Genomic DNA, 24,039 nt, shown 5'->3' with positions numbered 1-24,039 from the left:
GGGGGTCTGCCCCCCTGCTGCCTGGCAGCCCCTGATCTCTTACAGGGGGCTATGATACGCACAATTAACCCCTTCAGGTTGCGGCACCTGAGGGGTTAATTGTGCGGATCACAGGGGGCAGTCATGTACACAGTCCGTAGTATAGTCTAACTTGAAGCGTCCCCTTTACCATGGGAACGCCTCTGTGTTAGAATATACTGTCGGATATGAGTTTTCACGATGTAACTCAAATCCTATGGTATATTCTAACATAGAGGCGTTCCCATGGTGATTTTGGACCCCGGGACCCGAACCCGAACTTTTCTGTAAAAGTTTGGTGTGGGTTCGGTGTTCGGGCGAGTTAATGGCGCTATTTTGAAAGGCTGCGTAGCAGCCAATCAACAAGCGTTTAACTCTTGTGCCCTTAGAAGCCATTACAGCCATGCCTACTACTGGCATGGCTGTGATTGGCCAGTGCAGCATGTGACCCAGCCTCTATATAAGATGGAGTCATGTACTGCTGCACGTCATTCTGCTCCTATTAGTGTAGGGATAGGATGCTACTGCTGTGAGGGAGAGAATAGGAAAGAATCAGTTATCAGAAGTGCTTGTTAACTCAGCGATCTACAGCGATTTTGTTTTGTGGGTGCAGTGCACAATTTTTTTACCATGCTCTGAGCCCTTTGACACAGAAAAATAACTTTTATCCGTCTGTTAGTAAGATGGGCGTCGGTGGGCATTTTATACAAGTTCAGTGCACCAGCAAAGAATATTTGCATTTGTGACAGTCAAATACAAGCTTGAAATACTGCAATGATATTCTGGGTTTAAATAAATCACCCATTTTTTGCAAAACCCTACATCTGGGGCCTTTGCTGCATCTGTCACAGTGAAATACAGCTTGAAATACTGAAATAATATTCTGTATAAAAAAAAACATTCCACTTTTTGCAAGACCCTACATCTGGGGCCTTTGCTGCATTTGTCACAGTGAAATACAAGCTTGAATACTGCAATAATATTCTGGGTTTAAAAAAAAAACACCCATTTTTGCAAGACCCTATATCTGGGCCTTTGCTGCATTTGTCACAGTGAAATACAATTTGAAATACTGCAATTATATTCTGGGTTTTAAAAAAACACCCATTTTTTGCAAGACCCTACATCTTGGGTCTTTGCTGCATTTGTCACAGTCAAATACAACCAGTCAAAACTGCAGTTACATTGTTGGCTGACAAACAGAGGATGTGCCAGCAACGCCACCACCTGGGTTACCAAGCATCTCCACAATGTCCCATGAAAGCGTTCGACTCTCTATGTCTCTATGGCCCTTACCCACCCGCAATCCCTGGCCCTGAATGCCAGCATTTGAAATGCTGGCCTTTGAAATTCTGTCATTCCATCTGGTAGAGACGGAGAGTTTTAAAATCCTTATGGTGGTGGCTGTCCCACAGTACGTCATGCACTTTTCCAGACGAGCCATCCCTTCCCTGCACAACCAAGTTGGGGACAAAATCAGGTGTGCACTGCGCAAACGCCATCTGTGGTAAGGTCCACCTAACTAAGGATACGTGGACCAGTAAGCACGGTCAGGGACTTTATATCTCCCTAAAAGCACACTGGGTAAATGCAGTGGCGGCTGGGCCTGAGGTGGATAGCAGTTTGGCACACGTCCTTCCACCACCGAGGATTGCAGGGCGCTTCAGTTTGCCTCCTGTTGCTTCCTCCTCTTCTCCGCTTCCTCATCCTCTACCCCGCCTCCTCATTCAGTCAGTGTAACACCTTCACCACCAAATTCAGCACAGCCTCATACCGCGCAGGAGCTGTGGACGGGCATGGAACAACAGAGCGATGAGTGGTTGGTGCCAATGAGCCTCAAGCCCGGCCTGGTGGTGTGTGATAATGGGCGAAATCTCGTAGCAGCTCTGGGACTAGCTGGTTTGACGCATTTCCCTTGCCTGGCGCATGTGCTGAAGTTGGTGGTGCAGAGGTCCCTAAAAAAAAACGATATGTCAGAGCTGCTGCAGAAAGTGCGGGCCGTCTGTGTGCGCTTTCGGCGTTCTCACCCTGCTGCTGCTCGCCTGTCAGCGCTGCAGCGTAACTTCAGCCTTACCGCTCACCGCCTCATATGCGACATGCCCACAAGGTGAAACTCCACCTTGCACATGCTGGCCAGACTTTGCGAGCAGCAGCAGTCGATAGTGGAGTTTCAGCTGCAGCACGCACGGGTGAGTCGCTCTGCGGAACAGCACCACTTCACCACCAATGAGTCGGCCTCCATGCGAGACCTGTGTGCCTTGTTGCGCTGTTTCGAGTACTCCACCAACATGGCCAGTGCCGATGACGCCGTTCTCAGCGTTACTATCCCACTTCTATGCCTCCTTGAAAAAACGCTCCTGGCGATGATGGAAGAGGATGTGGCACAGGAGGAGGAGGAGGAAGAGGGATCATTTCATAGGGTTTCAGGCCAGTCGATCACAAGTGGTTCCGAGGGTGGGTTCCTGTACCCACAAACGCCAGGTACACAATTGTCAAGCCAGGGCACAGTTCTGGAGGACGATGAGGTGGAGGATGAGGAGGAGGAGATGGAGGAGGAGGAACCATGTTCACAGTAGGGTGGCACCCAAACCATCTTATGGCAATCACTGGCTGGGGGGATACAGAGGACACAGACGATACACCTCCCACAGAGGACAGCTTGTCGTTGCCTCTGGGCAGCCTGGCACACATGAGCGATTCATTCTGCAGTGTCTCCGCAACGACTGCCGAGTTGCCCACATTCTAACTTGTGCTGATTACTGGGTGGCCACGCTGCAGGATCCACGTTACAAGGACAACGTACTGTCCCTTAATTCGTCACTGGAGCGTGATCGTAAGATGCGCCAGTACAAGCGCACACTGGTAGACACGCTGCTGATGGCATTCCCTTCTGACAGCGGGGGCACAGTGGAAGCACAGGCGAAGGCAGAGGAGGAGGAAGAGGTCGCCAACCGCAGCTGGGCACCGCCAGCACCTCAGAAGGCAGGGTTAGCATGGCCAAAATGTGGAAAAGCTTTGTCAGCACGCCACAACAACCAGCCCACCAGCTGATATGGAATGTCTTAGCAGGAGGCAGCATTTCAGCAACATGGTGGAGCAGTATGTGTGCACACGCCTACACGTAGTGACTGATGGGTCTGCCCCTTTCAACTTATGGGTCCCAAATTGTGCACATGGCCTTGCCCTTTACGCCTTGGAGCTGCTGGCCAGCCCTGCAGCCAGTGTATTGTCTAAACGTGTGTTTAGCACGGCAGGGGGCGTCATCACAGACAAGGCCACAGCTAATGTGAACAAGCTCACGTTCATTAAAATGAACCATGCATGGATCCCACAGGACTTGTCCGTTCCTTGTGCAGAATAGACATGTATACCAGCCTTTCCCAGCCATTGTTATACCACAGCGCAATTGCTCATTGTATTTTTTATATTTCCCACTCTTTTGGGGTGTACCCTAATTTAAACAAAAAAATTAAATAAAAAAATAAACAAAAAAAACAGTGTTGGCTACCTCGTCATCCTCCACTGCTACGTCCACCGCCTCCTCAACCTCCTACTCCATATGGACCTCCACCTCATAGATCAAGATTATTTTTTTATTTTTACGGATTTTATTTTAAGTCATTTCACTAATTTGTCTGATACATTGTTGGGTTGCATATCCCAAATTTTTGGCTGTGACACCCCCTGCTCTACCTAGTGGACAGGTTAATAAATTTCACTAATTATTCTGTTACATTGTCGGGTGAAATTCTCCAATTTCTGTCTGTGATATACCCCTGCTCTACCTAGTAGACAGGTTAATAAATTTCACTAATTTGTCTGTTACATAGTTGGGTCACATTCGCCAATTTTTGGCTGTGATATACCCCTGCTCTACCTAGTGGACAAGGAAATACATTTCACTAATTCGTCTGTTACATTGTTGGGTGACAAATGCTCATCTTTTGCGCTAGAAAGTACATTTGCGGCCTACACTGCATTTAGGACAGTATGAATCACGTGAGGCCAGAACAAGTATAGACTATAGTAGATTGGGGCTGACAGTGCCTACAGTTCCTTCGCATTGTCTCCCACCCAGTTCCCTGCTGAAAGATCAGAGTTAACACCTACAGCCCATGGCCATCTGTATTTCAACGCACCCCCTTGCAAATTAGGCAAACAGTCTGAGCCCCAAGTCATGCAGCAGTCTGTTATGTTTTATTTTTTTTTTAATTAACAACTTTATTAGTATACCAAGGAGTAACCAGGAATCATACATTAACATTTAATATAATTTAAGCTTACTCCCTTTTATCCTCGAATCCCATATTCTCCCCTCCCACCCCCCACCCTGCGATGCGTCCACTGTCCTCCCTCCCCCCACCAAGATAGGGGAGGGGGAGAGAGAGGAATAGGAGAAATGAGAGAAAGAAGAAACAGAAAGAAAGAGCGAGAGAAAAAAAAAAAAGGAGAAGAAGAAACAGACGCCTATCAGTTATGCTTTTTGATGAATCTGCTGGCAGGGTTTCCGTGGACCATCCACATAGCCCTGCACCAGAAGTGGAAGAGATTAAGTGCACTGATGCCCAACCACTTATGTTTCAGGATGAGGACATTGGAAGACCACCACAGATGATGTGGAGGATGATGAGATACTAGACCCAACATGGAATCAGGGTAATGTCTAGTTCAGGGGAAGAGGCGGGGGTCGCACAGAGACACCAGCACAGCAAAAGAGGGAGCAGGGTGCATAAGCGTCTGTTACATTCTTGAGTGACATTTTACCATTTTTGCCGTGAATAAACCACTGCTCTGCATAGGTGACAGGGACTTAAATTTTCTAAAATTCTTCTTTAATTGACGCGCCACCTCCTTTCATTCGATCCTTCCACTTTAACAACTTGTCCCACATTTCCGCTCGATAACATTTCAGCCATTGACTTCCCTTGGATGTGGTATCCCTTTCTCACGCTCCCTCGCCGGCATGGAACCCTAATTTGCCGCTAACCGTGATCAACATGGTAGGCGCAGAAAAGAACATCAAAAGTTGATAGAGAAGATATCCAATTGGATCGTGGACGTCACGGGGACGTGTGATCAGGCAAAAGTTATCTAGAGTCAACAAAGCGGCAGCAGGGCCTCTCCCGTCTTACATTTCCAAATCCCAAATACCCCAGTAACATTACCTATAATTTTTTATTAATCATTCCAATAACAGGGCATCTTAAGAGTCCTGTATTGTTATTTATCGTCACTACCTCCCCGAGTCGGGAGTGGGTAATTGCCGCGCGCCCCCTCCTTTACTTGGAAGCTTCGGCTTCAATAATTTATCCCACATTTCCGCTCGATCACATTTAATTTCATACATTGACCTCCCTTGGATGTGGTATCCCTTTCTCACGCTCCCTCTCTGGCGTGGAACCCTGCTTCACCGCTAACCGTGACCAACATGGTAGGCGCAGAAAAGAACATCGAAAGTTGATAGAGCAGATATCCAATTGGATCCTGGATATCACGGGGATGTGCGACATGGTGGAGCAGTATGTGTGCACACGCCTACACATACTGACTGATGGGTCTGCCCCTTCAACTTCTGGGTCTCCGAATTGGGCACATGGCCTGATCTTGCCCTTTACGCCTTGGAGGTGCTGGCCTGCCCTGCAGCCAGTGTATTGTCTGAACATTTGTTTAGCACGGCTGGAGGGGGTTATCACAGGTTATATTTCCCAATGTTTTGGGGTGTACCCTAATTTAAACAACAAAAAAAAATATATATAAAAACTTAAAACCAGTGTTGGCTACCTCCTCCTCCACCGCCGCTTCCACCTACACCGCCACATCCACCGCCTCCTCAACCTCCTACTCCATATGGACCTCGTCCTCCTAGATTAAGATTATTATTTTTTTATTATGTGTTTTATGTTATTTTAAGTAATTTCCCTATCCACATTTGTTTGCAGAGCACTTGCCATGCTCTTAACCACATTTAGAGCCATTTTAGTGCTCCAAAGTTCGGGTCGTTATTGACTTCAATAGGGTTCGGGGTCAAGTTCGGGTCCAGAACTCAAACTTTTTTGTGAAGTTCGGCCGAACCCCGTCGAACTCGAACATCCAGGTGTCCACTCAGCTCTATTCGGGACCCGAACTTTGAGCCGAAGTTCGGCCGAACCTGGTGAACCTGAACTTCCAGGTGTTCGCTTATCCCTCTTCATAGCTAATCCTTCCTTTTAGCTGTGGAATTACTGGGCTTGAGTATTACAGGTCAATAAAATTGTCAGGTCTAACTTATCGCCATGGACCATGCAGTACCCAAAGATTCAAGTAGTGGCTCCATGACAGAGTGGAGATGGTGGCAGCAGCAGTGGCAGTAGTGGCCCCTTGAAAGAGTGGGGACAGGGCAGCGACAATTGTGGCCCCATTGCAGAGTGGGGATGGTGGCAGCAGCAGTGGCAGTAACTGTCACAAAAGTGGACCAATGACAGTGGCGGCAGCTATAGCTGTAACAGTAACCATGACAAAAGTGGCCCCATGACAGAGTGGGGAGAGGGGCAGCAGCAGCGGCAGTAAGGCTGTGTTAACATCACTGTTTATGTTTGCCATGTGTAAGAACATAAAACAAAAAAAAAAAATGCAAAAAAAACCCCTGTATTTTGAGCATCCCTAAAAACTCTTTCAGATGGTCAGTATTTTGTCATTGTTTTGCATCAGTATTTGATCAGTATTTGACCAAAAACAGGAGTGGGTTTAAAACAGACCAATTTGTCTGGTTCAATACAATAATCAATGACACTCCTCCCTTCTAGCTGCCATGTTTTATCCATCTACCAAGTTCGACCCATGTGGTTTTAACCCAAATTCAAGGAGTTATTTGACTCCAGTCGATCTGTGTCCAACTTCTGGGAGGACCAAGTGACGTTCAGCACTACCTGTTCTGTGATGCCCTGACATGTCCCTGGCTGCACACGTGCTGCACTGAAGGGATTGCTGTGTGTCTACCCTTTGCTGACAGGTTTGGGTTACTCGCTCAATGTAATTTATCATAGGGATTGGGGATTGTAATATTGGAGCAGACTAATTTATTTGGTAAAAGACTAATTTATTCGCTAAACGACTAATGTTTTTGCTAAAGGAATAATTTTTAAGATAAAAGAATACTTTTTCCAACAAAAAGAAAAAACATAAACTCGTGGGCAACTCTGCTGTTCGAAGAGTCAATTTATTTGCACTGCCCACAAGCTGTTAAATAAGACCGCTCTGTAACACTAAATCACAGTGACTGGCTAACAAAGGCAGTTAAATATCAATGTGGACATGCCAAAAACAGTACAATGAGACAGGTGTATCACCCAACTTTGTGAGCATGCCACAAACAGTAGAATAAAGATATATCAGGATTACAATGTGGCGCAAAATCACCGTCCAGGACACTCACATGAAGAATAATAAGCTTCTTCTTCTTTATTGAGATTTTCTTTTTTGTCAATAAAACAATAAAATAGTAGAATAAGACAGGTGTATCACCTCACTTTGTGAATCAGGGCCTAATAGATTTGCTTAGCTATTAATGAATTTGCATACACCACAAACAGTAGAATGAGACAGGTGTATCACCCCACTTTGTGGGGCCTAATAGAATAGCTTATCTATTAATCAATGTATCTATAACAGAACAGATTAAGTATTAATGGTGCATAAGGTGAACTAGATAAATGCGTTTATATGTTAGACCACCTGTTGACACTGAGTCTGCCGCACAGTAAGTCTATGTATAATAGAACAGATTAAAGGGGTTCTGCACTTTGTTTAAACTGATGATCTATCCTCTGGATAGATCATCAGCATCTGATTGGCGGGGTGCTAACACCCGGGACCCCGCCAATCAGCTGTTTGAGAAGGCAGCGGCGCTCCAGCAGCGCTGTGGCCTTCTCACTGTTTAACGCCGGCCCATCACAAGTAGTATCAACTTGCCTGGGCGGGGCTAAGCTCCATTCAAGTGAACAGAGCTTAGCCCCGCCCAGGCCAGTTGATACAAGTTGTGACGTTACTGGGCCTGCGGTAAACAGTGAGAAGGCTGCGGCGCTGGTGGAGCGCCGCTGCCTTCTCAAACAACTGTGACATCACATGGGCTGGCAGGCTAGCTGCTGATTCGCTGGCTGGTTGCACAGCATTATGGGTCATATTGCTTTCCAGGGCTTCTTACTTTCACTTTGTAACACGTGTAGCCACCATTTTAGGTAAAAAATGATTAATTTCCACTAAGCGTGAGAAAGTTTTGGATTTTTTGCAAATCAAATTTTTCCTAAACTTTGTATCAAATTCCACTTTAGATGTCTCAATTCGCTCATCTCTAATCGTTACACAAAAAAAATGGAGTAGCAGACTTGATAAATAACCCACATAAGTTTACCTGGCAAGGAGTGGTGTAAAATATATAAGGGGTCATTTATCAAATTGGTGTAAAATAGAACTGGCTTAGTTGCCCACAGCAACCAATCCGATTCCACCTTTCATTTTTCACAGCTGCTTTGGAAAATGAAAGGTGGAATCTGGTTGCTATGGGCAACTAAGTCATTTCTACTTTACACCAGTTTCATAAATGACCCCAATAGTGTCTATACAGTACCTGCCCCAGATCAATATAGTATTTTCACTGATATTTATTTTATGTAAGCGCAAATTGGAAACTCCATTAACATTCAATTACACTTAACAAAGCTCTTATGAATAAAGGTCAACAAACCTGATGACATTAATTTAACTTGTATGGTTTGTTTAGTCTTTGTTCCTTTTTTTAAATTCAATTAATGACTGACAAACCTGGGTCAAGCATAATTCTATTTGTCAAGGATTACATTAGGACACGTATGAAGAATTAATACAGTACACTATGTCAGGTCTCAACTTCAGCTTCCTCAACTTCTCAAGGGATTTTTACAGAGAAAACAAAACATAGAAACCATGTAGGATATCACATTATAGCAAGATCTTCTTTTAAGAAAGTGTGTCCCATTTATTTACTCTCTCTTCTCTACAGTGAGCTTGTCTACGACCCTTCCTCTTGTTAATCTGACAACCTGTGCCGACCACTCCACTCACCATGTGTCTGTCTGTCCTGTGTGAATAGGAGCTCAGTTCATTGTAGCTTTACTGTTTCAGCACTGCAGGAGTTTCACCAATTTTCCCTTGCTGTGTGTGCTGCTGTCGAGCTACTGACTTACAAACTTATTTATTCCCCTATATATGTTGGGCTCCATGTTCCACTCATTACCTGATCTTCAGGTCCAGTCTGGTTCCGCTAAACATTGCTGAAAGAGCTGTAAACTTTTTGTTCCTGTGCACCCTACCAACGTGCTGCCTGCCTTGAGCCTGTATGTTGACTACAAGTATTGTCTAATCCCCTGGTGCCTCACATTGGTGTCTCTGACCCATGTGGGTCAGCATCCAACCACTCCTGGTGGTTGTCACCATGACTCCACATCTACAGACTGTAACACCTCTGTTCTGACTGAAAGCTGCATTGTCCAACCAGGAGACTGCTACAGATGTCACCCAGAGCAGAGGGGATGCGTAGAACACAAAGGTGTGAGGAACCACCTTTGGAGCTCTTGCGAGAGTTACACACTGGATTATTTATAAAAAAATTTGCAGGGTCAAAACTGCCTGACAAACTCTCTTCAGCTACAATATATATATATATATACAGGGAGTGCAGAATTATTAGGCAAGTTGTATTTTTGAGGATAAATTTTATTATTGAACAACAACCATGTTCTCAATGAACCCAAAAAACTCATTAATATCAAAGCTGAATATTTTTGGAAGTAGTTTTTAGTTTGTTTTTAGTTTTAGCTATTTTAGGGGGATATCTGTGTGTGCAGGTGACTATGACTGTGCATAATTATTAGGCAACTTAACAAAAAACAAATATATACCCATTTCAATTATTTATTTTTACCAGTGAAACCAATATAACATCTCAACATTCACAAATATACATTTCTGACATTCAAAAACAAAACAAAAACAAATCAGTGACCAATATAGCCACCTTTCTTTGCAAGGACACTCAAAAGCCTGCCATCCATGGATTCTGTCAGTGTTTTGATCTGTTCACCATCAACATTGCGTGCAGCAACAACCACAGCCTCCCAGACACTGTTCAGAGAGGTGTACTGTTTTCCCCCCTTGTAAATCTCACATTTGATGATGGACCACAGGTTCTCAATGGGGTTCAGATCAGGTGAACAAGGAGGCCATGTCATTAGATTTTCTTCTTTTATACCCTTTCTTGCCAGCCACGCTGTGGAGTACTTGGACGCGTGTGATGGAGCATTGTCCTGCATGAAAATCATGTTTTTCTTGAAGGATGCAGACTTCTTCCTGTACCACTGCTTGAAGAAGGTGTCTTCCAGAAACTGGCAGTAGGACTGGGAGTTGAGCTTGACTCCATCCTCAACCCGAAAAGGCCCCACAAGCTCATCTTTGATGATACCAGCCCAAACCAGTACTCCACCTCCACCTTGCTGGCATCTGAGTTGGACTGGAGCTCTCTGCCCTTTACCAATCCAGCCACGGGCCCATCCATCTGGCCCATCAAGACTCACTCTCATTTTATCAGTCCATAAAACCTTAGAAAAATCAGTCTTGAGATATTTCTTGGCCCAGTCTTGACGTTTCAGCTTGTGTGTCTTGTTCAGTGGTGGTCGTCTTTCAGCCTTTCTTACCTTGGCCATGTCTCTGAGTATTGCACACCTTGTGCTTTTGGGCACTCCAGTGATGTTGCAGCTCTGAAATATGGCCAAACTGGTGGCAAGTGGCATCTTGGCAGCTGCACGCTTGACTTTTCTCAGTTCATGGGCAGTTATTTTGCGCCTTGGTTTTTCCACACGCTTCTTGCGACCCTGTTGACTATTTTGAATGAAACGCTTGATTGTTCGATGATCACGCTTCAGAAGCTTTGCAATTTTAAGAGTGCTGCATCCCTCTGCAAGATATCTCACTATTTTTGACTTTTCTGAGCCTGTCAAGTCCTTCTTCTGACCCATTTTGCCAAAGGAAAGGAAGTTGCCTAATAATTATGCACACCTAATATAGGGTGTTGATGTCATTAGACCACACCCCTTCTCATTACAGAGATGCACATCACCTAATATGCTTAATTGGTAGTAGGCTTTCGAGCCTATACAGCTTGGAGTAAGACAACATGCATAAAGAGGATAATGTGGTCAAAATACTCATTTGCCTAATAATTCTGCACGCAGTGTATATATATCTTGCGCTATTACAAAATGCAAATTTGCTGTTATTGTAAGTTATACAGTACAGTACATAAGAGAGAGGGCCACACGAAATGGGCTCCCCGTGATAATTCTTTATTTTGCCACCCATGACAGAAGGGCCTGGTGTTTCTTTATCTCTCCACATTCCATCCAGTAATCACCCTCTTGTTTGCTAATAGTACAGTTCCTCTGTAGAAGATCTGCATAGGTTCCATCCACCCATGAGCAAAGAGGATGGACCAACCTTGGCTAAGCCCTCTTTCTCTAAGGACTTCAAACAGTTGCATGGTGTGCCTCTATGTGATATATGTCCTTGAGTGATAATGCATATGCCCTTGAGTGATAAAGCCTGACATTCATGTAGTGCATGTATGTGGCCTAATGTACTGCACTACATTTCTCAAATGTGGAAGAAAATAACTACTGTATATGATACCTAGATTTTTCAATAGTTATAGCACTTTATAATATTGCACATCATCAACTAGCTAGTTACATGAGCTAGTGACATGCTTCTTAACGCAATGCTAATTAGCCATTTTGAACTATATTTTACAGATTTTTTTATACACATTTTTATTGGGCATATCACAATTTTCTGTTTGTAGGCGATGAGACAAGAAGGTTTTGGAAAGAATATGTATGAATGTTCCTTATTTGATCTTCTAAAATATGATGATTTCAATGGTGATAAACATTTATCCCTGGATGAATTCTACCGAACATTTCGTGAGTACACATGATTACTATACCTTTGTTATTGCACTTTGTCATAGTAAATATATCTATTTATTTACATTATGCAAGGCTGGAAGTATAACATGTTTTAATAGATGTCATAAATAGTAATAAATTGGATCTCTTACAGAGTTCTAGGAAGTGTTCTTAACGAGGACCTGTCACCTGTTGGAAAAATAAAAAATAAAGCAAGCACTCTCCTTAAATGATGCCACTAACATGAATAACCTACTTTTATTATTTATGTCACAGGGTCCCATTGTTCCTGAGATATGGCCACCATTTTTTTTTATTATGCCAAATATAGAAATAAGGTTGTGGTTTGCCAATGGGACACTCATTGTGACTTTACAATGGAGCAGTCCAAAAAGTACAGACAGCATTAGAGCAGCATTTTCCTGGCCTGAGTCAGTGTGCAGAGAACATAGCTACACTGGCAGAGGAGCAGAGTGAAGCAACAGATGATATGAGCCCGAGCAGACATTGATTCTCTTCTGCTTCACTCTGCCTCTTGCTGATGAGAACTGCTAATTTGTATGCCAGTGAAGCCTGCCAGAGCATGCAAAGCATGTGGTCTCACAAGATATTCCTTATCTTGTGAGGCCACGGACTCTACACACTAACTCTGGCCAGAAAAATACTTCTGTGATACTGTTGGTGTTTATTGGACAGTGTCACAGCAATGAAGGACCTGTAAAGGCCGTATTGACAAACTACAGTCCTATTTACATATAAGCACAATAGAATAGACGTCGACTCAAAACAGGTTTAGGTTCCAGCACAGGCTTTGAGTCGCCCTTATCAGATTGGGAGCCCCGATGTCTGCGGATGTAAGGGATAGACTTATGTCCATTTACTATATTAGTGTAGGGTGAGTACCAGCTGGTATACTAAGCAATGCAACTACTGTTTATACCCCGTCCAGATAAGGTACAGTAAAACACTAATTTCCTTTCGAGATTTTGAGAGTGTAATATCTAAGTTAAAGTATTAGGGTATGTGTCCATGTAAAGTAAATTGCTGAGGAAAAATCTACCTCCAATTTTTCAGTGGATCCAGGGCATCCAGGGCAAAACCTGTATGTATGAAATCTGCTATGGAAATTCTCAGCGCTAATTGACAGACAGTAGTAGAGCGCCTGCTGTGTACCCTGTGGCTTCTCTATGATATGCTACAAAGTTCAAGTACCCTTCACAACAGATCCCATGCTGAAAACTGAAAGTTTGTAGTAAGATTCTGAATTACAACTTCAAATTTTGAATGTTATGTGGCAATAACTATCAAAGTCAGTGTCTAAGAAAGAATCTCCCATTTTTTATTATGTTGAAAACAACCGGTGTCAGGAGGGGGGGACGACAAGCCTCCCTAGAATCACCCACAATGCTAGGGAGGCTCATTCCCGTCTCTGCCCGCCATTGCCTGCTACCCCTCACCCCCCCGTCACCGGATGTTTTCAGCAGTGGCGGTGCAGGGAGTAGGGAGCGGGGTAAGTATATTCCCTTTGAGCGGCCCGGCGCATGGGGGGGGGGGGGCAGTTTATGATATTGGATAACCCCTTTAAGCTGATGAACAAACAAAGTCATCCATGCTGGTTTATTGCTGCTTTGTCTTCCTAATTTTCCCTGCACCTGGTTCCGCAGGGATCTGCAGCTGACCCTGTTCATGTCCTCTAGTCTGCATTCTCTTTTCCTGAAAGTCCCGAGGTCAGACCCTTGACTGATCGTATAGTGATAGGCATATCTTAGTGATTAGATGGAAATACACTTTGAAACAATGTAAGAATGCTGTACCTGAAGTGTTGCTTCTGTTTGACAATGCTCTGTCATACACCAGGTATGGATGTCTACACACCAGTCTCATTTTCGTATTTTTTCTAAAGCTGAACTAAAACCTCCCACCCTGCTGTGGTCTAATGGCAATATAAGGATAAATCTTTTTACCAGCAGGGATTTGATTTCTTGGTCTGCTGCCTAGACAGGTTCCTCATCAAAGAAGGTGATTATGTTGAAAAATAGGCTAGATATGTACTTACATCAGTTGAAGGGTCCAGTGTAATTTACTTGTATTATAAAGTATTAATTAAGGAACTTTACTTTTTTAATTTCACCTTGAAATATCCACAGTACTATTACAAAATATGCAATGTGTGATAGCATTGTGAATATATTAGTACTAGGCAGGCTCTGGAAAAGAAGCACTGGGCCCACCCCTTAATTTATTAATAAGTGTTACAGTACATTAATATACAATAATTCTCATACATAATATCATTAGGTTCTTTGTAGAGAATAATTAATCTAGAGAAACCAGTATTTTGAAATGAACTACTTTTAATGTTTCTGTTGCAAGGTCCTTTTTGCAGGTCATATAACAAAGTATGTCAGACAGCAAACTCTTAAAACTGCTTAGATTTCCTTATCAGGTATGCCATAGCATGACATCTGAAGAGTTACATATTGATATACAAAGAGATGGTATAGTATGTCAGAGTATTGAAAAAATAGGTATTTAAAGGGTTATTCACATCTCTCACATTGATGTCCAGAATGGGCCCCTCGAAGTGAAGGTGAGTGCAAGCATGTTCTCCTTCTGTTCACTGATATGGGAGTTCTGAAAATAGCAAAGCTGGCTAAGCAATTTCCGGCAGTCCGATAGTGGTGATTGTAGAGGTGCGCTCTCTATTCACTGCTATGGAACTTTTAAAAATAGCGTAATGGGCTCTTTCAGGTATTTTTGGAACTCTTACAGCATTGAATGGAAAGCGCACTGTACATGCTCAGTATGCTCTTTTTCACTTAAGGGTCCCCACCTATCTAAAAGTGATGACATATCCTAGCGATATGCCATCAATGTCTGAGATGGGAAAACCCCTTTAACAGGTAATGTGTAATGTGTGTGTGTGTGTTTATTACACAGCTCTGCTGGCGGTTTTTGATTATTATTCTTGGTAGATTCTCTTCGAAGTGAAGTGGTGTTTCCATTTACCTCTACGGGAGCATCATCAACAGAATGGATGGAGCTGTATAGTTCCGATGCTGACTTCTGGCACCAGAGCTACTTTAAAACAACTGATTGGCAAACATGGCAGACTTTGACAATCTGATATTGATGGCCTGTCTTCAGGATAGGCCATCAATATTAAAATCCTGTAATATTATATCAAAGGTTTGTTCACACGGGATATATATATGATTTTCCAGTACAGAATTACAGACATAATATTTTAAGTAGCAGCAAAGTGAATGAGATTTTGTGATCCCCAAGCTTTTTCTATGTTGAAACATGACTAAAAGTTACGGTTTAGTGACACCAGTGTCTAATTCAGGTGTCCTTGTAGCTTATTGGGAGGACCTTAAGTCTCTATTCACTGACAGTCAGTGCATAGCTGTACAAACAAATTGCAAGATGACAAAAATCAAGCTAATGAAAATTTAAGCTTCAGAAGGGGTCATTTACTATCACATATATGCCAGTTTTCTGGCATAGATCTGTTGCAGATTGCAGGGAAAAGGTTATTTCTGCTGCAATCTGCAACTTTTTCCCGCCCATGCCAGGTCTAGAAAACGGGGCATGGCGTGGGGAGGGAAGTCTCATTTATCATCTTCTACGCAAGTTTTAGGCATAGAAAGTGGTCTATATTCAAGCCAGCAAGGAAACTGTCTTACATTTGGAATTGGCGGTGTATATGCTGAAGTTATGTCGAGGCCGGCGCATCTTCATAACTTAGGCGGAATCACCGCCAGTGCAGGGGTTATTAAGACCAGAGTCTAAAACTCCAGTCATAATAAATGCCACCCAGAGAGTTTAAAATCTATGAGGCAATAGAGGTGACCCTGAAGGTAGAAGTTGTGAATGGTCCAGCCATCTTTTACTGAACAGGGTAGTACTCCTACATCTGTATAAGGGCTCGTTCACACGAACGTGAGATGCCCGTTGCCGTATTGTGGACCGCATTTGCAGATTCACAATGCACAGGCTCCGTTCCTTGGCCATTATGCATCACAGATGCAGACCCATTCATTTCAATGGTTCCACAAATCCGGAGATGCGGAACGGTGCAGAACGGAACACTACGGAAGCACTGCAGAGTGCTTTCTGGGGTTCCGTGCTCTATCTTTTTGCGGAACGGAAGGATCGCCTGCCCCACGGGTGGTGGACGTGGATTGCGGACTGCAATTTGCGGTCCACAGCACGGGCTTCACGCGTTTGTGTGAAGAAGCCCTAAGCCTGTCACCAGCCAGGATCTGTGTAGGCACAAATATGAAATGCATTAGGGTGCAAGGAGTGTGGGGAAAGTTTTGAATGATTGCATCAGTTTCTGAGAAATAATGTCACATTTTCTCCTTGTAAAATGTAATTTAAAGAAAAAGTATATCTAAATGAATGCATCTGTGAGTCCAGGGTCGGACTGGCCCACCAGAGTACCAGAGGATCCTCCGGTGGGCCCAAGCTCGGACAATAATGGACCTCTAATAAAGCAGGGGCCTTAAGGTCCTAAATACACAGTAGGTGGTCCCTCAGAATCATTTCCTCTGGTGGGCTGTGTGAGTCTAACTTCAAATTAAATCAAATATCTTTTGTAACAGAACAAAATACCAGCTTCTACATTTCTGCCACAACTTGACAAAAGAGAGTCAAACTTGAGTTTATCTGCTTCTGGAGGAATCTCAAGTGCCTGAGAATGTACGGTAGAGATTAGAAGATCAGTACATCTGTGGGAAGATATTAAAAACAATGACCACATTGCTAGAATGCCTCTGATAAAGAAATCAAATAATAAAAAAAAAACCTGTAGAAAGTTAAGTAGATGTTTCAGTACGAAGTTTGGGCAAGTACATGAATAATACAAATATTTGTAAAAATGCCATGCATGCCCAAAAATACTGTGAATTTTATGCTATTTATTTTTCAATTTACACCAAAATTACCCACTCATTTAATGATAACTGTATGGTTATTTTTTACACCGCATTCAGGAGATCCACTCTCTCAAACTCCTTTTTTCATCAGATTAAGGCCTCTTTCACTCTGGCGTGTGCGGCCCGTTGCCGTATTGCGGCCTGCAAAATGCGGGCCGCAATACACAGGCGCCGTTCCATGGGCATTCCGCATCACGGATGTGGACCCATTCACTTGAATGGGTCCGCAAATCCGGAGATGCGGAATGGTGCGGAACGGAACCACGGAACGGAACCCTACGGAAGCACTACGGGGGGTTTCGTCCCGTACCTTCCGTTCCGCAAAAAGATAAAACATGTCCGATCTTTTTGCGCAATGGCCGGATTGCGGACCTATTCAAGTGAATGGGTCCGTGATCCGCTGCGGCTGCCCCACGTACTGTGCTCATGCATTGCGGCGCGCATTTTGCGGGCCGCAGAACGACCACGGGCCGCACACGCCAGTGTGAAAGAGGTCTAGGAATGGGTCCTAGTACAAAGGAGGGGATATGTTGCACTCTCTACAAAAATAATAAATAAGTAATTATTTTTCATAAAATACATTTATTGTGCATACTTTACGTAAAGCAAAAACTCTACACTGATTAGGAATTTACATGACCAAAATATCATGAAACAAACAAATGCTTTAGTGTGAAATATGTACAGTATAAATAATAAAGTAAAAAAAAAAACAATGTAAAAAAGATTTTTCTATATTTGCAAAGCAAAACAATTATGGAAATTACCAAGTAATTTATGTATATTAAACAACAACCAAAAATGAATTTTCTCTCACATAAAACTAGGCCTTATACAACCATGCCAATGAAAGAAACAAAAATGTGTTACATTTAAATAGAAAAAATTTAGATAAACTCCTCTTCCTAAAGTATATTAGGTTTAGCTAAGTGCCCTTTTGCACAAGCCGACACACAGGCAATGATTTGAAATAGTTTATTCCCAATCAGTGCCTTATCATCGAGCTGAGGTGATAGCTACATTTAAATGCAGCAATCATCTCCTCTGTGTGGGGATGAACACAAAACCCCAGACTCTCAAAAAATCCAACCCAGCTGGACATTTTGCGGTTCTGGGGTTGCAACCACGGCAAACATGTGAGTCATGCATTAATTTCTATGGCTGTCCTGCTACACGAGGGGGGGGGGGGACCTTTTTGCTGCCGAGGGCCATTTGGATATTTGTAATATTTGTTTGCAGGCATTACAAAATTCTCAACTTAAAAATTTGACTGCTATATGTGGTCAAATATATAATTAACTTAAGGGTAAGTAACAGATATTGCACTTCAATTTAAAAAAATCCAGAGCGCTGTATTTTTGCAGCACAAAATGGCGCCTGCACTATATATATTACATATAGTACAGGTGCCATTTTGACCACACATAGCAGTGTAATTTTTTTTTCAGAATGTCACATATTCAGTTATTTATGTGGCATTATTCCAGGGGGGTCAAGAGAGGGTTTCACCCAGCTTTCACTCTCCCTGCCACTGTACCTGCTTCTTTATTCACAATTGTCCCTGCCATTGTCCCTTTCTCAGCCTCAAATTAGCCTCCAGATTCCCCAGCCTACATCAGCCTCAGTTCAGACCCTAATCAGACCCTCCCTAGCTTCAGATCAGACCCCCAGTCTCAAATCAGACCCCCAGACTCAGACCAGACCCAGATCAGACCCCCCCCAGCCTCAGATCGGATCCTCATCAGACCCTCCCCAGCCTTAGATCAGACACGCAGCCTCAGATCACACCCCCATCAGACCTCCCAGCCTCAGATCAGACCCTCATCATAAGCTCCCCAGCCTCAGAACAGCCTCAATCAGACCCCCCAGCCTCAGATCAGATCCCCACTAGGCCACCCCCAACCTCAGATTAGACCCCCAGCCTCAGATAAGTTCCCTATCAAACTCCCAGCCTCAGAACAGACCCCCCCCCCAGCCTCAGATAAGCCCCCATCAGACCCCCCAGCCTCAGATCAGGCCCCAATCAGACATTTAAAATAAATAAATAAACTTAACTCTCCAGCTCTGGACAGTGCTGCCTCTTGGCAGATTCACTTACCCTCCCTGGTTTTCTTCCCGCTGGGCTGTACTGTGACCTGACAGCGCACAGTGTCAGGTCATAGTGCACGTCTACGTGCACTATGTCCTGACGCTGTATGTGTCAGGACACAGTGCGGACCTGGAAGAAGGCCAGGGAAGGTGAGTATAGTCAGCGCAGTTCTCACCTTCCTGTGTCTCCCACATGCTAATGACCACTTTTCATAATGGAAGCTGTCATTAGCATTTTCACAATATGTTCTGGCAGGGGGCTACACTGTGATCCTTGGTTACACGCCACCTGTCACGCACAAAATTGCCATATACAAATGTATCAGGGTTAACACACAAACTCTTCACACAAATTTCTTAACTCATCGCGTTGTCTTGGAACAAAAGCCATTGAAGCTGTTTGCTTAACGCATTTATTTTAGATAACACATCTCATAAAGCATGTGTGTTACTGTACTATATCTGTAGCTTTAGCCTTAATATTCACGTATAGTAAGGTAGGCTTAATTTCAGTAACAGTCCTTTAAGGTCATAATGCACAAAAGTCATCAAACAAATGGACAACCAAACAGTTTGTGATCTGTACTGATAGTGAATTGTATCACCAACATTACAAACAAATGTCAGTGGATATAGCAAGGCCTTTAAAAAAAACAAAAACTTTGTTTTATTGACAATTCCTCATCCATTTGTAGATTGCTTGGTAGTGGGCAATTGAAAATCTAAGGCTGTCCATACACAAAGCAAAACAACTAGCATGTACAGGCGTGGGGGGCAAGTAGTGGTACAGCTCTGTAATTAGCGCTGAGCTGCATGACGATCCCACTGCCAGATACTGTTCCTCTAAGCCAGGGATCAGCAAACTATAAGTCCCAGCATGCATGGCTGTTCTTGTAACTCCCATAAAAGTGAAAGGAGGATTCTGGGAGTTGTAGTTTCAGAACAACTTGAGTGCCAGAGGTTGTTGATTCTTTCTCTTAGTTGTGTGATCTGGAATGGAGAGGGTTAAAACATACTAATAAACATTAATAATCCCAATAACAGCTTTACCTGCTACAGAGTTATGGTGCAGAGTTGTTGGGAAGGAAGTGTTCCTTTCTGACAATCGGCTGATCATTAACCCCTTTGGGACACAGCATTATTTCACCTTAAGGACCAGGCCATTTTTTTGCAAATCTGACCAGTGTCACTTTAAGTGGTGATAACTTTAAAACGCTTTCACTTATCCAGGCCATTCTGAGATTGTTTTTTCGTAACATATTGTACTTCATGACACTGGTAAAAAAAAGTAATTTTTATCTATAAAAAAATACCAAATTTACCAAAAATGTGTAAAAAATTGCAAATTTCCAAGTTTTCATTTCTCTACTTCTATAATACATAGTAATACCTCCAAAAATAGTTATTACTTTACATTCCCCATATGTCTACTTCATGTTTGGATCATTTTGGGAATGATATTTTATTTTTTGGGGATGTTACAAGGCTTAGAAGTTTAGAAGCAAATCTTTAGAGACCAGTTGAGGTCTGAAGTCACTTTGCGAGGCTTACATAATAGAAACCACCCAAAAATGACCCCATTCTATAAACTACACCCCTCAAGGTATTCAAAACTGATTTTACAAACTTTGTTAACCCTTTAGGTGTTCCACAAGAATTAATGGAAAATAGAGATACAATTTAAAAATTTCACTTTTTTGGCAGATTTTCCATTTTAATATTTTTTCCAGTTACAAAGCAAGGGTTAACAGCCAAACCAAACTCAATATTTATGGCCCTGATTCTTTAGTTTACAGAAACACCCCATATGTGGCCGTAAACCGCTGTACGGGCACACGGCAGGGCACAGAAGGAAAGGAATGCCATACGGTTTTTGGAAGGCAGGTTTTGCTGGACTGTTTTTTTTTACACCATGTCCCATTTGAAGCCCCCCTGATGCACCCCTAGAGTAGAAACTCCAAAAAAGTGACCCCATTTTAGAAACTACGGGATAGGGTGGCAGTATAGTTGGTACTAGTTTATGGTACATATAATTTTTGGTTTCTCTATATTACACTTTTTGTGAGGCAAGGCAACAAGAAATAGCTGTTTTGGCACAGTTTTTATTTTTTGTTACGGATGTGGCGATACCTAATATGTATACTTTTTTTTATTTATGTAAGTGTTACACAATGATTTCTTTTTTTAAACAAAAAAAATCATGTTTTAGAGTTTCCATAGTCTGAGAGCCATAATTTTTTCAGTTTTTGGGCGATTACCTTGGGTAGGGTATGATTTTTGCGGGATGAGATGACGGTTTTATTGGCACTATTTTGGGGTGCGTGTGACTTTTTGATCGCTTGCTATTACACTTTTTGTGATGTAAGGTGACAAAAAATGGCTTTTTTTACACAGTTTTTATTTTTATTTTTTTACGGCATTCACCTGAGGGGTTAGGTCATGTGATATTTTTATAGAGCAAGTTATTACGGACGCTGCAATACCTAATATGTATACTTTTTTATTTTATTTATGTAAGGCCTCATGCACATGACCGTTGTGTGCACCCGTGGCCGTTGTGCCGTTTTCCGTTTTTTTTCGCGGACCCATTGACTTTCAATGGGTCCGTGGAAAAATCGGAAAATGCACCGTTTTGCAGCCGCATCCGTGATCCGTGTTTCCTGGCCGTGAAAAAAATATGACCTGTCCTATTTTTTTCACGGCCAACGGTTCACGGACCCATTCAAGTCAATGGGTCCGTGAAAGAACACGGATGCACACAAGATTGGCATCCGTGTCCGTGATCCGTGGCCGTAGGTTAGTTTTTATACAGACTGATCCGAAGATCCGTCTGCATAAAGCTTTTTCAAAGCTGAGTTTTCACTTCGTGAAAACTCAGAACCGACAGTATATTCTAACACAGAAGCGTTCCCATGGTGATGGGGACGCTTCTAGTTAGAATACACTACAAACTGTGTACAAGACTGCCCCCTGCTGCCTGGCAGCACCCGATCTCTTACAGGGGGCCGTGATCAGCACAATTAACCCCTTCAGGTGCGGCACCTGAAAGGGTTAATTGTACTATCATATCCCCCTGTAAGAGATCAGGGCTGCCAGGCAGCAGGGGGCAGACCCCCCCCCCCCCTCCCCAGTTTGAATATCATTGATGGCCAGTGCGGCCCCCCCCCCCTCTATTGTAATAATTCGTTGGTGGCACAGTGTGCGCCCCCCCCCCTCCCTCTATTGTAATAATTCGTTGGTGGCACAGTGCCCTCCCCCTCTCCCTCTATAGCATTAACAACATTGGTGGCCGGTGTGCGGCCTCCCATCTCCCCCCCCCCCATCATTGGTGGCAGCGGAGTTTCGATCGGAGTCCCAGTTTAATCGCTGGGGCTCCGATCGGTAACCATGGCAACCAGGACTCTACTACAGTCCTGGTTGCCATGGTTACTTAGCAACAGTACAATAGTAGAAGATTCATACTTACCTGCTGCTGCGATGTTCGTGTCCGGCCGGGAGCTCCACCTACTGGTAAGTGACAGCCATAGGTCTGTGCGGCGCATTGCTAAATGAACTGTCACTTACCAGTAGGAGGAGCTCCCGGCCGGACACGAACATCGCAGCAGCAGGTAAGTATGAATCTTTTACCATTGTACTATTGCTAGTAACCCGCTGCCACCAATGATCGGGGTGGGGGGGGGGGGGGAGATGGGAGGCCGCACAATGTTGTTAATGCTATAGAGGGAGGGGGGGCCGACGGGGGGCGCACACTGTGCCACCAACGATTTATTACAATAGAGGGAGGAAGGGGGGGGGGCGCACACTGTGCCACCAACGATTTGTTACAATAGAGGGAGGAAGGGGGGGGGGGGCGCACACTGTGCCACCAACGATTTGTTACAATAGAGGGAGGAAGGGGGGGGCGGGGGGGCGCACACTGTGCCACCAACGAATTATTACAATAGAGGGAGAAAGGGGGGGGGGGCGCACTGGCCATCAATGATATTCAAACTGGGGAGGGGGGGGGGGGTCTGCCCCCTGCTGCCTGGCAGCCCTGATCAGGGGGATATGATAGTACAATTAACCCCTTCAGGTGCGGCACTTGAGGGGTTAATTGTGCTGATCACGGCCCCCTGTAAGAGATCGGATGCTGCTAGGCAGCAGGGGGCAGTCATGTACACAGTTTGTAGTATATTCTAACTAGAAGCGTCCCCATCACCATGGGAACGCCTCTGTGTTAGAATATACTGTCGGAAATGAGGTTTCACGATCTAACTCATATCCGACAGTATATTCTAACATAGAGGCGTTCCCATGGTGATGGGGACGCTTCAAGTTAAAATATACCATCGGATTGGAGAAAACTCCGATCCGATGGTATAAAAGGGACTCCTGACTTTACATTAAAAGTCAATAGAGGACGGATCCGTTTGAAATGGCACCATATTGTGTCAACGTCAAACGGATCCGTCCCCATTGACTTGCATTGTAATTCAGGACGGATCCGTTTGGCTCCGCACGGCCAGGCGGACACCAAAACGACTTTTTTTTCATGTCCGTGGATCCTCCAAAAATCAAGGAAGACCCACGGATGAAAAAACGGTCACGGATCACGGGAAAACGGAACCCCGTTTTGCGGACCGCAAAAAAATACGGTCGTGTGCATGAGGCCTAAGTATTACACAATGATTTCATTTTTGAAGCAAAAAAAATCATGTTTTAGTGTTTCCATAGTCTGAGAGCCATAATTTTTTTTTCATTTTTGGGCGATTACCTTGGGTAGGGTAAGATTTTTGCGGGATGAGATGGCGGTTTTATTGGCACTATTTTGGGGTGCGTGTGACTTTTTGATCGCTTGCTATTACACTTTTTGTGATGTAAGGTGACAAAAAATGGTTTATTTAGCACAGTTTTTATTTTTAATTTTTTACGGTGTTCATCTGAGGGGTTTGGTCATGTGATATGTTTATAGAGCCGGTCGATACGGACCTATTTTTTACCAATTTTTTTTAACTTTATTTGGGGAAAATGACGTTTTT

The 24,039-nt window shown here is 43.7% G+C and overlaps 1 protein-coding gene across 1 annotated transcript in view; it reads left to right on the top strand.

The window, feature by feature from the left end:
- The window catches only part of FSTL5 (follistatin like 5), a 966,340-nt gene that overhangs the window by 475,440 nt on the left and 466,861 nt on the right, over positions 1-24,039 (top strand). The window contains 1 exon segment of the mRNA XM_040418623.1: positions 11,885-12,005. Within this exon segment, the coding sequence (XP_040274557.1) occupies positions 11,885-12,005 (121 nt within the window).

Source organism: Bufo bufo, chromosome 2 (assembly GCF_905171765.1).
Source record: "Bufo bufo chromosome 2, aBufBuf1.1, whole genome shotgun sequence".
In the NCBI taxonomy this organism is placed as follows: domain Eukaryota; kingdom Metazoa; phylum Chordata; class Amphibia; order Anura; family Bufonidae; genus Bufo; species Bufo bufo.
Note: the sequence above shows the minus strand (reverse complement) of the source record. Positions and strands in the feature narration are given on the sequence as shown.